The following is a 16,071-nucleotide window of genomic DNA, read 5'->3' on the forward strand; positions in this document are numbered from 1 at the left end:
CTGCCCCACGCCCTGAACAGAGCCAGGCCACCTGCAAGTGCATATGAAGAATAGGAATTCCATCATTTTACCTGTGGGACCTTACCAAATTTAGACAGAATGTCTTGTTGCTCCTCTCGGCTGGAAAACAGGATTTTGGGGTTCAGCCCCCTCATATTTGCGTTCTCCCATGGCGGGGCCTCCTGGCTCGGCCTGTCCCTGGGTTCCACCTCTACTTCCAAGTTTACTTGGAACAAGTCCGGGTATTTCTCTTGAATGTCACAAGCATCCAGGTCGTACCTGCAGTGTTACCAAATAGGCAACAGTTAGGAAGACAGAGTAGTCTGCAGGTCACTTAAACATTTGCTAAAGAAACGTGCACAGAAACAAGACTGTGCAGCTGGCAGACTGGGCCTCAAGGCAGCACCGGGACAGATAGCCATCTCTGCCCCCACCAAATCCACAGCCGTGTAAGCCACGGCCCAGAGAACTCGCCGAGTAGCTTGGAGGGCAGGAACGCACGACTCCCAACAGGAAGGGTTGGGGGCACGCGTGGGTCATGGACCAGCAGAGGATCATTTTACTGGCCGCTCTGACATCAGGGTGGGGATTCCCCTGACTGTGTCCAAGTCAGGAAAGTGCTGGGCTGGGCCCCGACACTGCAGCAAATACACAGGAGCAGAGGGGATGGCTCCCACTGGCAAGGTGACTCTGGCACCCAGGTGGGCAAGCTCCACATGGCAGGCCCTCGGGGCCAGGCCTCATCCCCAACTATATATGTGCTGTGGCCGCTCAGTTGGTTCAAATCAGGTACTTTGGTACCTAAATGCATTTTCCATAAAAATGGTGATGTTCACTCTGGTAAAAACCCCCAACTATTAACAGCTACCCATAAAATCAAGACCTCTGGTATGTGGATTCCAGGGACTGAAAACAAGATTGCAGGGGAAAGGAAGCCACGGTTCACTGCGAGGGCCAGGGAGGCAGCGCTGGCTTGAGCCTGACCCTGCTCAGGCCACAGGGAGAGCTGGGGGTTCGAGTGGGAGAACATTTTTGGGGTCTCCAGATGACACTCAGGGCAGCTGTCCCGCAGCACAGGAGGGAGATGCGTAATCAGGACAACCTGAAGGTGGTGACTTCAGCTGCCATTTCACTGAACTGTTCTAATTTCATGTGCTGGCATCTCTCTAAGGAATTCCAGAGCATCTCATATATTTTCTTAGGTTGTTTCTGATAACATTTACAGGCTACACTGATAAACTCTGGCTCTTTAGATGTTCCCCAACGTCTGCCCTATTTGACACCACCTAACGTGTTACACTTAAGCTGTATGTGAGTAAAAAAATAAAAAAAGGAACAAGAGAGCAGCAGCTGGTTCCTGGGAGACCCTACGTGCCCAGGGGTGGTAGCAACAATGCTCCAAAGTAGAGGACCAGCTCTATGCAGAGCGAGAGCAGAGGGGACAGAGGCAGAGCTCCAGCTGACCTTAACTGCTACTGCTCTGGACTTCACGAAATAAAACCAGGGAACACACATGACTCTGACGTATAAAGACCCCTGGCTGACTCCTTCCTGCTTCCCCCAAAACATAATCACCTCTGTGCCAAGGGAGAGAGACAACAAAAGCAGCCATCGGTGTCTGCCCCAAGGGGTGGGCACCCCACTTCCCACCAGGGCTATGGGCAGGTGCGCCACCTCATGCAGAGCGGCCGCCCCCTGCACACCCTTCCCAGGCACTCTGGGCAGAGATGGCAGCGGCACAAGCCCGAAGGCCACCACAAACCTCCTTCCACACCTGAGTCTCTCTTTCTGCATGAGTTGCCCAGTCAGGAGACTACAGGTGACTGCACTCAGCCAGATGCAACTGCTACCTGGAGCCTCGGAGATGGTGATATCCGTAAAGGCGTCACCAGGCACTGGGGAAGATTCTGACAGCCAGGAGATGGCAATCACAGTGAGGAATGGAGTGGACCCCGCCATCAACGAGGACAGAGGGAGCGAGGTAGGCTCAGCTCCAGGGCCCTGGCCCAGCCTCCCCACCCCAGCTGGCCCCCCAGGACTGGCCCTGGGCCCGCAGCTCACCCAGCAGGGTGGTGAGGGAACAATGAGGGCCTATGAGCAGGGCTGGCAGCTCCTGTAGGCCCTGGGCTGTAGGACATAGCCGCAAGCCCCACCGCTCAGGCATCTGTGTGGTCAGGCTCCAACAGGCGGCTTCTGTCATGCTTGGCTGGTAAATGAAAGTGCTGACCTGTGTCACGACTGCAACCCTGTGCACTGAGACCTGTCTGGCACCCTCACTCAGCCCCAGGATGCCTCAGCGCCTCTGTGCATCCTTCTTGGGCTCCTCAGTGTCTGGTCACCAATGCTCCAAATTCTCCTTTCACATTGCCTGTGTCAGCCACGTCTCTGCAAAGCTATCCCACCCACGGCATATTCACACACTCCCTGCATCCATCAGTCAACTCAAAAGCCTTCTCCTCATTTGATTCATTCATTCATTTTTAGAGGTATAACATGCACAAAATGCACAACCCTAAGAGCACAACTCAATCAAGTTATATTTATGCGTAACCAGTATAATTCAGAACACACTGCTAGGGTTGTAATGTGTCCCCCAAAATTCACATGCTGGAAACACAATCCCCAGTGTGGATGGATTGCTGCTGCTATAAAGAGGGCCTCTGGGAGTGGGCTGGTTCACTCTCTCGCCACATGAGGATGCAGCAACAGGCCCTCACCAGACCAAATGCTGGACTTTCCATCTTGGCCTTCCCAGCCTCCGCAACAGTGGGAATTAAGTTTCTGCTCTTCCTACGCCACCCAGTCTCAGATGCTCACCGCCTCTTCATCCTTGAAGGATCCCTGTGTGTCCCCAGGTCAAGCCCCAAAGGGAGCCCTGCCTTGGGCTCTAAGAACATTCTTGGATGAGTTGTGTTATTGGTTCCAAGCTCTCATTTCTCTTGAGGACATAGTCAGGAGTACAAAGCTCAAGTAGATTTTCCACAGAGGTTGTACCATTTTACACTCCCGCGTCCTTGCCAACATTGGGTAGCGTCAGCCGTTCTAGTCAGAGTACACGGTGGCTCTAACTTGCATTTCCCTGATGACTAATGACGGTGAGAAGGCTTTCTGCATATAGTCACGCTTAGCTTAATGATGGGGATATGGTCTGAGAGATGCACTGTCAGGCAATTCCGTCATGCAAACATCACAGAGTACACTTACACAAACCCAGATGGCATCGCCTCCTACACACCTAGGCTGTGTGGTGTGGCCTGTTGCTTCCAGGCTACAAACCTGAACAGCAGGGTACTGTACTGAATGCTGCAGGCAACGGTAACACAATGGTAAGTATTTATGTGCCTAACATATCTAAGCATTGAAAAGCAACAGAAAAACAAGATAAAAAATGGTACGCCTGTATAGGGCACTTACCGAGAATGGGGCTTTCAGTGCTGGAAGTTGCTCTGGGTGAGTCAGGGTGAGTGGGGAGTGAGCATGAAGATCTAGGACGTACCGTGCACCACCACGGGCTTTATACACGCCGTACGCTTAGGCTACACTAAATGTATTTCACAAAATTTCTTTCAATAATAAATGAATGCTATCATTTTACTTTATAAACTTCTATTTTTTTTTAACTTTTTGACTCTTGTAATAACACTTAGATATTTTCCCTTATATACTTACTCTATAAGCTTTTTCCTATTTTAAAAATTTTTTATTATTTTTACTTCTTAAACTTTTTTGTTAAAAATGAAGATAGGCCCAGCAGGCACAGTGGCTAACACCTATAATCCTAGCATTCTGGGAGGCCGAGACAGGCAGATCGTTTGAGCTCAGGAGTTCAAGACCAGCCTGAGCAAGAGCGAGACCCCATCTCGACTAAAAAAAGAAAAATAGAAAGAAATTAGCTGGACAACTAAAACTATATATAGAAAAAATTAGCCAGGCATGGTGGCACAGGCCTGTAGTCCCAGCTACTCGGGAGGCTGAGGCAGAAGGATTGCCTGAGCCCAGGAGTTTGAGGTTGCCGTGAGCTAGGCTGACACCACGGCACTCTAGCCCGGGCAACAAAGTGAGACTCTGTCTCAAAAAAAAAAAAAAAAAAAATGAAGATACAACAAACCTTAGTCTAGGCCTACACAGGGTCTGGATCATCAAGACGTCACTAGGCAATAGGAATCTTTCAGTGCCATCGTAATCTTATAGGACCGCTGTCATGTGTGGTCTGTCTGTCCTTGGTGACCATTCGGATCCCCATATTGGGAAGAGTGTGGCCATGTCGTTTGCCCATTTTAATGGATTATCTTTCTTTGATCTGTAACCCTTCAGATATTCCAGATGTGTGTACTCCAAACATCTCCTTGTGAGCCTCTTAATGGTGTCTGTTGATGACAAATGCTACTAATTTTAATTAAGCAAAAATTACCAAGCTTTTCTTTTAGAATTAGCTCTTTTTCTGCTTAAGAAATTTTTGCCCAACTAAAGGTTATGAAGATACTCTGTATTTTCTTCTAGAAGCTGTAGCATGGAATATTTTCAAGTTTAGGTATATGGCCCATGTCAAAATAAGTTTTGTACATGTTGTGCGAAAGAGGCTTTTTTTTTTTTTCTTCAAACCGGTTTCTTCTTTCCCTCTCCCCACGGAACTGAGCGGTGCCTTTGCTGTAAACCCGGAACGTGTGCGTGTTGGTCTCTATACTGCTCCCCAGCTCAGTGTGTTGACTGGGATGGTCTGAATGTTCACATACTCCCAAATTGACACGCTGAGGCTCCCCCTCACTAGGTGATGGAATCAGGAGGTGGTGCCTTCGAGAGCTCACACACTCAGGAGGGTAGGGCCTCATGAATGGGATTACTGCCCTCATAAAAGAGGCCCAAGGAAGATCCCTTGCCTCTTCCACCATGTGAGCTAGAAGGTGCCATCTATGAACCAGAGAGCCAGCTCTCGGCAGGCACCATTTCTGCTGGTGTCATGTTTGACTTCCCGGGCTCTGGACTGTGGGAAATAAACTCCTGTAGTTTATAAGCCACCTAGTGCACTAAGACCCCTGTCCCTGCACACGGTGCTAAATACTGTGGCTTCGGGGTCCTCTTGACTCCTGGTAGGTCGTTCCTTCAACTCTGCCCTTTCGACGGCCTTGGCCATGCGAATCCTTCCCCATCAGCCTATTGCTCCCACATCCACACCCCTGCTGGGATGGCACAGAAGCCAGAGATCACTGACTTCTTCACCAGTGTCCTGGTCAGGTAACACCACCCAAAACCACAAGAATTCACTCTCTCACAGTCTAGAGCCCAGGAGTATGAGATCCAGGTGTCACAGGGTGGCACTTCCTCCACAGGCTCTGGAGGAGGACCCTTCCTGCCTCCCTTGGTTCGTGGCTGTATCCCCCCAGCCTCTGCTCCTCTCCACCGTGTCTCCTCCTCTGTGTGTCTCCCTCATCTTCCTACAGGGCCATGAATTTCAGGAGGACACTAATCAACTTCATTGGTTATTGTATGGAATTGGTTAGTGTCCTCCCGATATCCTAAAAATATTGCATCTTCCAACCCATGAACACGGTAAATCCCTCACTTTTTACATTTTAGTGCTTAATTTTTTCTCAGCAAGTTTTTGTAGTTTTCAGCCTATAAGTGTTACATGTCTTTTGTTAGATTTATTCTTAGGAATTTGATGCTTTTTGAATTACTATAAATGGCACTGTTTTTTAAATTTCATTTTTTGTTTGTATTTTGCTGTATTTTAACTCCACATTCAGCAATTTTACTAAATTTATTTACTCACTCTAACAGTGTGCAGGTGCTCTTGGATTCCTGCTGTAAGAATTCTGCTACCTGTGAGAAGCAGCAGCTGAAACTTTTTTCTTCCAATTTCTTCTGTCCTTTCTTTTTCTTGCTCCCCTGGCTAGGCCAGCCATAAAATAGTGCACAGTGGGAGCAGAAACCTTATTCTGTCTGTAGACTCAGGAGGGAAAAGCCCAAGCAGTTCACCATCAGCTTGGATGAGGCCTTTAGGGTTGTGGGTTCTCTACTGGAATTAAGAACGTTCCCTCCATTCCTTACTTGTTGGACTTTTGATGAGAAAGGGTACTCATTTTATCAAATGCTTTATCAATGAAAAGATCATATGGGTTTTTGTCTTTATTCTGTTACTGTGGTGAATCAGAGAGACTAATTTTCAAATGTTAAAACAACCTCACATTCCTGAAATGATCAAGACAAGATATATCATCCTTGCTATGTCTATATAACACTAGATTCTGTTGGCTAATATTTTGTTGAGAACTTTTGTATCACATTCCTGAGACACTGGCCTACAATTCTCCTCTCCTACAACATTCCTATCAGGCTTTGCTATAATAATAGGCAGTGCTGGCTTCCCAGCAGCGAGAAGGGCTGTCTCTCTGCATTCTCTGGGAGAGTCTGCCTAGTATAATCTCTTCAAGTGTCGGGGCTCTGCACAGCAATCTGGACATGGAGTTTGTCTTTGTGGGACTGTTTTAAATTACAGAGTACATTTCTTTAACAGATATCCCAGTTTAGTATTTCGTCCTATGTCCATTTTGATACACTGTGTTATCAGAGGATTTGTTCATTTCACCCAAAATGTCAAAAGTATGGGCACGACATTCTCCCTAGCAGCATCTTCTGAGCACCTTTTCAATGTCCATGGGTTCTGCAGAGTCCTGTTCCACTTCTGATACTGGGAACTTGCAGCTTTCTTCCTTCTCCTTGACCAGATTCGTTAAGCACTCATCAATTTATCTTTTCAGAGAATCAAAAAAATTATCTTTTGGCTTTACTGATTTTTCTTATGCTATGCTTGCTTTCTATTTAACTGAATTCTCCTCCCTCTTTTGATTATTTTTCTCCACCTACTTTCTTTGAGTTTAATCTGTTGTTCTTTCTCTAATGTCCTGAGATGTGCACTTAGGTCACTGACTGTCAATTTTTCTTCTTTATAATTTAAAGTTATAAATGTCCTCTAAACACTGCTTTAGATGCATCCCACAAGCTTTGGCAAGTGGTATTGTGATTATCACTCAGTTTAAAATATTTTCTTATTTCAACTGTGATTTCCTTTTTGGCATGCGGGTTACATTTCTGCTGTCTCTGGGTGTTCTCCTATTAATGATTCTACTTTAACCCACTTTCTGAGACTTAATTTACAACCCAACGTGTACTTGTCTACTTTGGCAAATGTTCCACTTGAACAGAGGCAGTTTCTTCAGGTGTTTGTTGAAGTGTGCAAAACTGAGGTCAAGTTGGTTAAACTTATTGTAAAAAAAAAAAAAATCTTCTGCATCCTACCTGACTTTTTTTATAATACTTTTGTTGACCAGAGAGAGAAGTTACTACCAGTGTGGATCTATCAGTGTCACCTTCTATTAAAGTAGTTCTGGCCGTTTCTGCTGTTCATCTTGAAGATGTTACTAGGTGCTCACAGACCTAGGGCAGGGACCTCTTCCTCTTGGACTGGCCGTTCTGGCGCCTCACATGTCGCTCTTATTTCCAGCAGCCCTTCTTGTCTCAGTCTACTCCGATGCCACTATCGGAATATCAGCTCTCTGTTAATGTTCGTGTGGTATGTGATTTTCCACTACTCAATTTTGGCTTTTCTGGGTCTTCATATACACTTTTTTTAACATATGGCTCTTTCAAACAGGATATACTTGAGTTTTTTGGTTTGCCTCGTTGTGCTTCAACCCAGCCCAGCAGTTGCATCTGTTAACTGGAGGGCCTCCTTCCATTTCTGTTCCTGCATGATGGACAAAGCTGGGCTTAAGTCTCGCTCACCATTTGTTTTCTACCCCTCCCATCTGGTTTTATTTCCCTGTTTCTACATTCTTCTTTTGAATTAATCACAATTTTTTACTCTATTTTTCTTCTCCTCTATCAGACCTTTCTTGTTCACCCTGGGGATCACAACTCGCACCCCAGACTCATGAGCGTCCCTATGGAATCGGTGGGAGGACCCCAGCAGATTTGCTCATTGCTCCCCTCTCCTGCCTTTGTTTTCTGCGATGCTGTTGTCACATATTTTACTCCCAAATGGGTCCTCGCACCCATGATACATTACACTGATGTTTTCAGCAGTTGACGCTCACTTAATTCACACTTTCCAGCACTCCTCAGTGTTTCCTGTCCTCACGTCTCAGGCTTGCCCTTCGTTATTCCCTGAGATGTAGCCAATTGGCTGACAATAAACTCTCTCATGCTTGATCTGCCTAAAAACATCTCTAATTGGCTTTTGCCTCTCAAGGATAATTTCACTGGACACAGAATTCCAATGTCTTCCCTTCAGTACTTTGAAGATGGCACTCAACCAACTCACGGCTGCACCTCTTGAGGAAAGTCCCCTTAGTCTCGTCACCCAAAGGTCACGAGCCCCCATCCACTCCTTCCCCTCCCCAGGTGCCCGAAATTGTTGTCTTTGATTTTCAGCAATTCAACTGTGATGTTCTCAGGTAGGGGTTTCTTCTTTGCGTAAAAAAAATTCCTGTTTGGTGTTTGCAGAGTTTTTGATTGGATGGCTTTGGTGTCTTTCATCAGCGTAGGAAAGTTCTGGGCTAGCAAATTTTCATGTGTTATTTCTGCTCCACCCCTCCCAGAACTGACGGCAGATACCGCACCTCCTCATGGTGCCCCAACGTCTGCTTTGGTCCTTTCTGGACCTTCTGTCATTTTTGTGATGCAATCTGAAGATGTTTGCTTCCAAATCACTATTTCTCTGTCCTACTGTGTCTATTCTGTTGTTAAACAAAGCTACTGAGTTCTTCATTTCACTTGTAGAAGGCACATCTGTCTCCTTTTTATACGTTCTAGATCTCTGGCGACATTCCCCACCTTTGCCTCTATTTTCCTGAATATGCTAATCACAGTTACCAAAAGCCCGTCTACCATCTCCAGTATCGAATCACCCGCAGATGTTTCACCCATTTTTTCCTCTGGTCTTCAGTCATTTGGTCTTTAAAAATTATTTTAAACCTACACTGTGGCTGGAAAACTACAGAAGCTCTGGGTGTTATCTTCCTCCAAAGGAGGAAAAAAGAAACGAAATGCTAAAGTTGTAAACATTTGAGTTAAAAAAGAAAAGTATAAGACATAACAAAGACAAAAAATGTAAACACAGAAGAAATGTTAAAAAAAATCGTAAAAAAGAATATCAGAGACACAAAAACACAAGAGGAGCCCTCAGTCTCCTGGCATTGCCAACGTGATGGCAGCAGGTGTGAGCTCTTCCTGAGCCTGCAAGGGGCAGGCCGGGCCAGCGCCTCCCCTGACTGAGAGTATAGAGGCCCTCAAGGGCCCCGAGGGGCTGGTCTCCTTTCCCTTTGTTTACTGGATAGGAAGCAAGAGTGCCTTGCCTGGACAACGACAGGCCCTGGACAGCCACGCAGCTGTCTCTGGAGCCCCCTGGATAGCTCCCCTCTTGCCCCTGAAACAACATGCATTTCATTCTGTCTTGCCTGGTAGGTGTGTGTGTGACTAAGGAGAAGGACGTCCAGTCAGAATCAAAACACCAAAATGTGAAAACCTGTTCCACTGCTTCCTGGCTGAGTGGGGCCAGCTGCCTAGAGCCTGAATTCTGCCACGTAAGCTGTAAAGTGACACCTGCCACCTGCTGAGGGCCAGGTGTGTGCTGCTGGGCCTCTGACATCAGTGTAAGACTGAAGGTTACCCTCGGTGTGCTCACTCATCTGTCTCCAAAACCAGACTGTGGCCTCCAGATAGGAGGGAAGCATCTCACCCATCTCCAACTTCACGCCTAGTAGGGCAGTTTGTAGACATCAGGGACTCAAAACACTTTTGCTAAAACGTAGTGGACACTATTCACCTGGTTATAGCACATCCAGCTGTAAGTGGCTAAATTCCAAAAAGGAACGCACACAGGGTCAGTCCAAAGTCATCAAGGTGTGAAGTGAAAGCAGCCTTAGTCCATCCTGAGGAGTCCTGGAAACTGAATACACTCGGCTCTAGGACAGGCTGAGGACTTGAGTCCAATGTTGCCAAAGGCCCATTCACACTATCTGCCACCATGCTCTTGTGCCTTGATCTCACCCTCTGTGTAACAGTTTTGGCATCTGCCCCTCCCGACCATAGCCCAGCATGACACCAACGTACTTTGCAAATTTCACAGTGGTTGCATTCCGAGGCACGAACCCAGTGTGGAACTGAATCTGGAACATCTTCATGGAGGCCATCTGTCAAGAGAAAGCAAACGTGAGATCCTGCATACTGAGGAGGATAAAAACCAAATCCTCAGGTCACAGAAAATATCTTCCCCCTTAAGAATGACAGGTGTCAAGTCACAGGAAGATAGTTCACGTTTAACAAGCTCTGAGAACCTCTCTGCTCTCGTGCACTGCTCCACGTACTGGGGACACACAGGACTCAGAGCCAGTGCCCTCGTGCCACATGCTGGGGGTTGGGGGTGGGGTCAGTGGGAGGTGAGGGGCCTGAGAAGCTGTCTGTGTGAGTAGAGGGCCTGTGGTGGGGCATCCCCAAGGCCAAAGCCCAGCAAAGGCCCCAAGAAGACTACAGTCCTGTAATGATCTTGCGGGAAGGTCCAGACTTCTCAGGCTAAAATCCCAAGCCTTGTGCTCCACAGAGGGTGCTAGGGACCGCAAAGGCAGTCATTGCATGAAAGCTAATCATGCTCACGAAATACCTAGCTCGACCCAGGATCTACCATGACAATTGACAGGGAGCCAGAGCGGCACAAGTCAGGCACCAAGTAGCCCCTGCAGCCTCCCCAGAGAATCGAGCAAGCCCAGAGTCACTTACCTTGGCCTGCAGCCTTCCTCCCAGGGTGGACCTTGCATGATAAATTATAATGAGCACATCTCCTTGCACTGTTGTGCCCAGGGGAATGACCGCTCTGCCATCCTCAATTTTAAATTCCCTAAAGGACAGAATAATGAGAAATTGTTCACTTAATAGAAAGTATAACATTCTAACGAAAGAGTGAACTTCAAAAAACCGTGAGCTACAGCAAGAATTCTGAGATCTTCTCAACTATAATATCAAGCACTTAAACCCACAAGTTCTCTGGATGACCACGGCACCAAACTACCTGCCACTGCCACCGCGTTTCCAAATGCATCTGCCTCAGCAAGCATCTGTCCATGTCTTGAGTGAGCTCTTCTTCACAAGTTTTCCAGAGGAGTCAGAGGACAAGAGGTTTGACATTCTTGTGTGAGGAGGCCCCACACGCAGACTCACCTCATCTTGTCGTACTCCTGGGACGTGCTGGCCACGCGCTCGCCTCCCACATAGACCTCACAGAAGGGCCTGCAGCCACTCCTCTGCTTGCTGAACAGCGGCACCGGCGTCATGGTGACAGCCTTCAGCAGGATGGGCTTGCTGTGGGGCGTGATGGGCTCCTCCGCCACCATGTCACAGATATACTCAATGTACCTGGGCACAGACAACAATAGAACTTTTCTCCTTTCAAATTTAAGGACTTAATGCGATAAAATTCCCTTAAAGCAACGTTTTAGTTATTCTTCACGAATCTGAAGTTGTAATTTCAGTCAGTTCAAATTTTTTTGCTCTTTCGCCCAGGCTGGAGTGCAGTGGTATGATCATAGCTCACTGCAGCCTCGAATGCCTGGGCTCAAGCGATCCTCCCGCCTCAGCCTCCCGAGTAGCTGGGACTACAGGTGTGAGTCACCAGCCCGGCCTGAAATATTTTAAGTTTCTTGAGACTTCCTCTTTTACTCATAGGCTATTTACAAATAAGTTGTTTAATTTTGAAATATTTAGAGATTTTTCCAGATAGCTTTCTGATATTGATTTCTAGTTTTATTCCATTATGGCCTGAGAATATATTTTACATGATTTCAATTTTTAAAAATTTGTTGAGGTTTAATGGCCCAAAATATGATCTTGTTTGGTTGAATGCTCCATGGGCACTTGAAAGAAATGTTTATTTTTCTGTTGCTGAATAGAATGTTCTATAGATGTCAGGTAAGTTTAGTGGGTTGGTGGGACAGTTCAGTTCTTCTGTGTCCTTGCTGATTTTCTATCTACTTGTTCTACTGAGAGAGGAACGTTGAAGTTTGCATTATAAATACGAATCTATTTCTCCTTTCAATTCTATCAGTTTGTTGCTTTATAACTTATGAATCCATTTTATCTGCTATTGATACAACAACTCTGAATTCCTCATGGCTAGTGTTTTCATGGTGCATCTTTGTGGCACACAACTCCAGGGTGTCTGTCTCCCACCTCATGTGTGGTGTTCATGCCCTTGTATAATGCCGTCTTGGGAGCAGGAACTTGCTTCTGATCAACAAGAGGTGAAAGATGCCACTTCTGTGATGAGGGAGCACTCTGTCCTTGCAGCAGACTTGTTCTTGAGGCTCTCCTTGAAGGCCTGGGCAATAGGAAACTGTGGGCAGCCTTCAGGACTAGAGGATGTGTCTAGCTGATGGTCAGCAAGAAGCCAGGACACTCAGTGCTTCAATCACAAGCAATTGGATTCTGCCAACAACCTGAGTGAGCTTGGAAGCAGATTCAAAAATGCAGGAGGAATAGGCTTTCTCAGAGAGTCAGCTTGGCCAACACCTTGACCAAGAGAAGAGGACCCAATTAAGCATCAAGTGCCCAGATCTCGACTGATGGAAACAGTGTGAGAACAAATGCACGTGGTTTCAAGCCATGAAGTGTGCTGGAGTTTGTCACGTAGTAAATGATAACTAATACAACCTTCCTCCACCATTTTATTTTTAACCTATCTTTACCTTAATGTTTAAAGGGGAGTTCTGGCAAATGGTGTATGGTTGGGCCTTGCTTTTTTATCCAATATGACAATCCCTTTCCTTTAACTAGTTTTCTCAGGCCATTCACGTTCAATCTGAGTAACTGACGCAGCTGGCTTGAAATCCACCACCTTGCTAGTTGTTTTCTACTTGTTCCATCTGTTCTTAGCTTCTCTTTTCTTTTTCTTTTTTTGCCTTCTCTTGGATTAATTAAGCATTTTTTATGCTTTCACTTTATTTCTTCTATTTCCTTATTAATTATAGCACCTAAAAAAAATCTGTACTGGTTGCCCTACAGTTTCTGACAAGAACTTTGTAATTCACACCCTTCTTTTTCTACATGGATACATCTTTTTCCTCTGGCTACCTGCAAGATTTTCTCTCTGTTCAATTTGCAGCAGGTTGAACTAGTGTGATATGCCAAGGTAGGTGTTTGATGTTTCTTTTGTTTTCAGCCCTGCTTGGTGTCCTCTGAGCTTCTTTGTGGATTGGTATCTGTCATTGATGTGGGAAAATTCTCAGCCATTATTTATCCAATGCTTCTACCTCCCCATTCTGGGATTTCAGTTTTGAGTATATTGGACCATCTGAGAGGCCTCGCAGCTACCAGATGCTCAGCTCCTCTCCCCTGTGCCTTCTCCCTGTGTTTCAGTTTGAGTAACACCTGCCAGTGTGCCTCCAAGGTCACTGATTTATGCCTTGGCTGTGTTGAGTGCATCCTCATTTCTGGCACTTCCATTTGACTCTTCCTTGGGGTCTCCATCTCATCTACATTATTAGGGTCTTTGGCACCTTGATCACAATATTTTAACCTTCCTGTCAGAGTCCCAACGTGCTGCTTTGTTGCATCTGTTCCCTTGAGGGGCAGAAGGGAAGATCCAGGTCGGGCCTGTGCCTCCCTCTCTGGTCTGTCCCGTGAGTGCCCCATGGAGACTATGGAGAAAGACCCTCAAGAGGGCAGGGGCTCTGACATGTCCCGCCAACCCCAAGGCTCCGCTCACCCGCTGAGGTACACATGGCCCTCACTGACCCAACACTCTCTGGCCTCCAGTGATGTCTACCCTGACAGCAAGTACTTGTGTCTCTCCCCACAGGTGCCTGGCTCCCCTTAGATTTGGGGCCAGCTGATGGAGCTACAACCTCAGTCCCCCGATAGGGATGAAGTTAAGTCATGAATTTGAAGTGGGTCTGGCCAGTTGTCAGGGGAGCCACACTCTGTATGTCTCTCTGCAACTCCGAGGAAGAAGCCCAGACACACAATGGGAAATGAGACTTTGTGGTTCTCAGACACCCTGCTGAGCAGGGCCCTGAGGCAGTAGGCATAGCTCAGGGGCCCCTGGCACATGTGGAATAAGAGAGCATACGTAGCCGGGCGCGGTGGCTCATGCCTGTAATCCTAGCTCTCTGGGAGGCCGAGGCAGGCGGATCCTTTGAGCTCAGGAGTTCGAGATCAGCCTGAGCAAGAGTGAGACCCCCGTCTCTACTAAAAAAAAAACCAAAGAAATTAGCTGGACAACTAAAAATATATAGAAAAAGTTAGACGGGCATGGTAGCGCATGCCTGTAGTCCTAGCTACTCGGGAGGCTAAGGCAGGAGGATTGCTTGAGCCCAGGAGTTTGAGGCTGCTGTGAGATAGGCTGACACCACGGCACTCTAGCCCGGGCAACAGAGTGAGACTGTCAAAAAAAAAAAGAGAGAGCATACGTAGCTTTTAGCTCAACATGTACAAACAGGCCCTGCTTTGCACCCCCTTGCTGGGGCCACACAGAAGACACAACAGGATGGCCATGCTCTCAGGGGCAGCCTGACAGCCATGCTGGCGCCATGATGCCCTGCCCCAAGGCAGGGACCCACCAGCTGTAGGAACAGCACCCACTGGCGGTCAGCAGGCTGTGCACCTGTGCAGAGCAGAAGGATGATGTGCACAGAGACCCTCTGGCTTAGGTCCCTCCTTCTCGCCAGGGCAGGGCACGGGAGTGGCATCAGTGCTGGCGCTTTCTCCTATGCTCTACCCGCTCCCGAGGTCTCTGTTGTCCCATCAAAGCCCATTCTTTCAGAGGGAAGGAAACCACCCCAGCCCCACCCCAAGTCCTCATTAAGATTAAGCCCAGGGCAAGGTTCATGCTGGGTGCGACTCCTCAGATCTGGACACCCAAAAGTCCCTCTCTGCAGGGGACAGACAGAGCGTGCCGAGTGGACATGGCAACGCCTCTGGTTGGTAAAGGGAGTAGTCCCTGGGGGGAAGAGAGCTGGTCGTAGCCATAAGGAGTTGCTTCCTCTAAACTGCCCAGAGAAAGTCTGCTCCCAGCTGGTGCAAGCAACGTGGAAACCGAGTGCCTCACAGGATGAGGACCTTACATGTGCATGGCATCAGACGGTCCAGAGAGCTTTCATGCATGGCATCTACCAAACCCACGCAGAGGGCTCCCGTGGAGAGCAGGGCAGGGCCCAGAGGAGCTGTCCCACTGCCCAATGAGTGCCTGCCGGAAAGCCTGGAGTGTAGGTGCTGGGCGGGGCACTGCCGACACACAGCTGAGGGGACCAATGGGAGTACCCACCAGAGCCAACAGCAGCGCTTCTTCACCGAGGCCCTGTGGGCACAGGTCTGGGCCAAGGCAGTGCTGACCCAGACTGTGAGGGTCCTGCACCCAACACAGCACAGGCAGTGTCACGTCCCCACAGAACGACACATGGTACCTTTTGTGGGATGGCCAAATACCCGGTGGACACCGCTTCATACTGAACATGTACACAGCAGCCTCCGCAGTGCTGAAGAGCCGGCAGAAGCACAGGAAGGAGCAGACAGCCACGGCCGAGGCGGCTCTCCCATCCTAGGACAAAGGACACAGGCTCACTCACATCCTCTCGCACACGGCGGGATGAGGACTCTCAGGTCCCACGAACTTCCACCTACCAGGTCACTAAGGGAATGATGTAAAGTTGGTCCTCTCTGATTTAGAGACACGTTTAGGACCTCACACAGAAACCTTGGTGAGGGGAGGACTCAGAGGCCACCAGAGAACGCAGGCTCCTGAACAGGGAACAAACACCGGCCACTTCTCCAGCAGCCCCGCCCACACTGCAGCCCCACTGAACCCTCTTTACTGTCACTCTTGGTGTGACTTTTATCACCACCACCACCACAATGGCAGCAGCTAAGTGCCAAGCGTGTTTTCCAGGTAGGCTCCACCCTGTGTGAGGCTCATGAACCTCTAACCCTCACTCTATGGACAGGAGAGCTGGAGGTGAGGACTCAGCAGCCACAGCAAAGGAGGGGCCGGGCGCGGTCCCGACAGGTAGAGTGGCCTCAGCACTGGGC

The 16,071-nt window shown here is 48.1% G+C and overlaps 1 protein-coding gene across 4 annotated transcripts in view; it reads right to left on the reverse strand.

Moving 5' to 3' along the window:
* Positions 1 to 16,071, reverse strand: part of GAK (cyclin G associated kinase) — a 68,694-nt gene that overhangs the window by 15,864 nt on the left and 36,759 nt on the right. For all 4 annotated transcript variants that reach the window (XM_012663677.1, XM_012663676.1, XM_012663679.1 and 1 more), the window contains 5 exons: positions 15,450 to 15,583; positions 11,212 to 11,406; positions 10,774 to 10,891; positions 10,111 to 10,190; positions 86 to 279 (listed from right to left, as the gene is read on the reverse strand). In XM_012663677.1, the coding sequence (XP_012519131.1) occupies positions 86 to 279; positions 10,111 to 10,190; positions 10,774 to 10,891; positions 11,212 to 11,406; positions 15,450 to 15,583 (721 nt within the window). The remainder of the gene's footprint in view (positions 1 to 85; positions 280 to 10,110; positions 10,191 to 10,773; positions 10,892 to 11,211; positions 11,407 to 15,449; positions 15,584 to 16,071) is intronic.

Source organism: Propithecus coquereli, unplaced genomic scaffold, assembly GCF_000956105.1.
Source record: "Propithecus coquereli isolate 6110/MARCELLA unplaced genomic scaffold, Pcoq_1.0 Scaffold821, whole genome shotgun sequence".
NCBI lineage: Eukaryota > Metazoa > Chordata > Mammalia > Primates > Indriidae > Propithecus > Propithecus coquereli.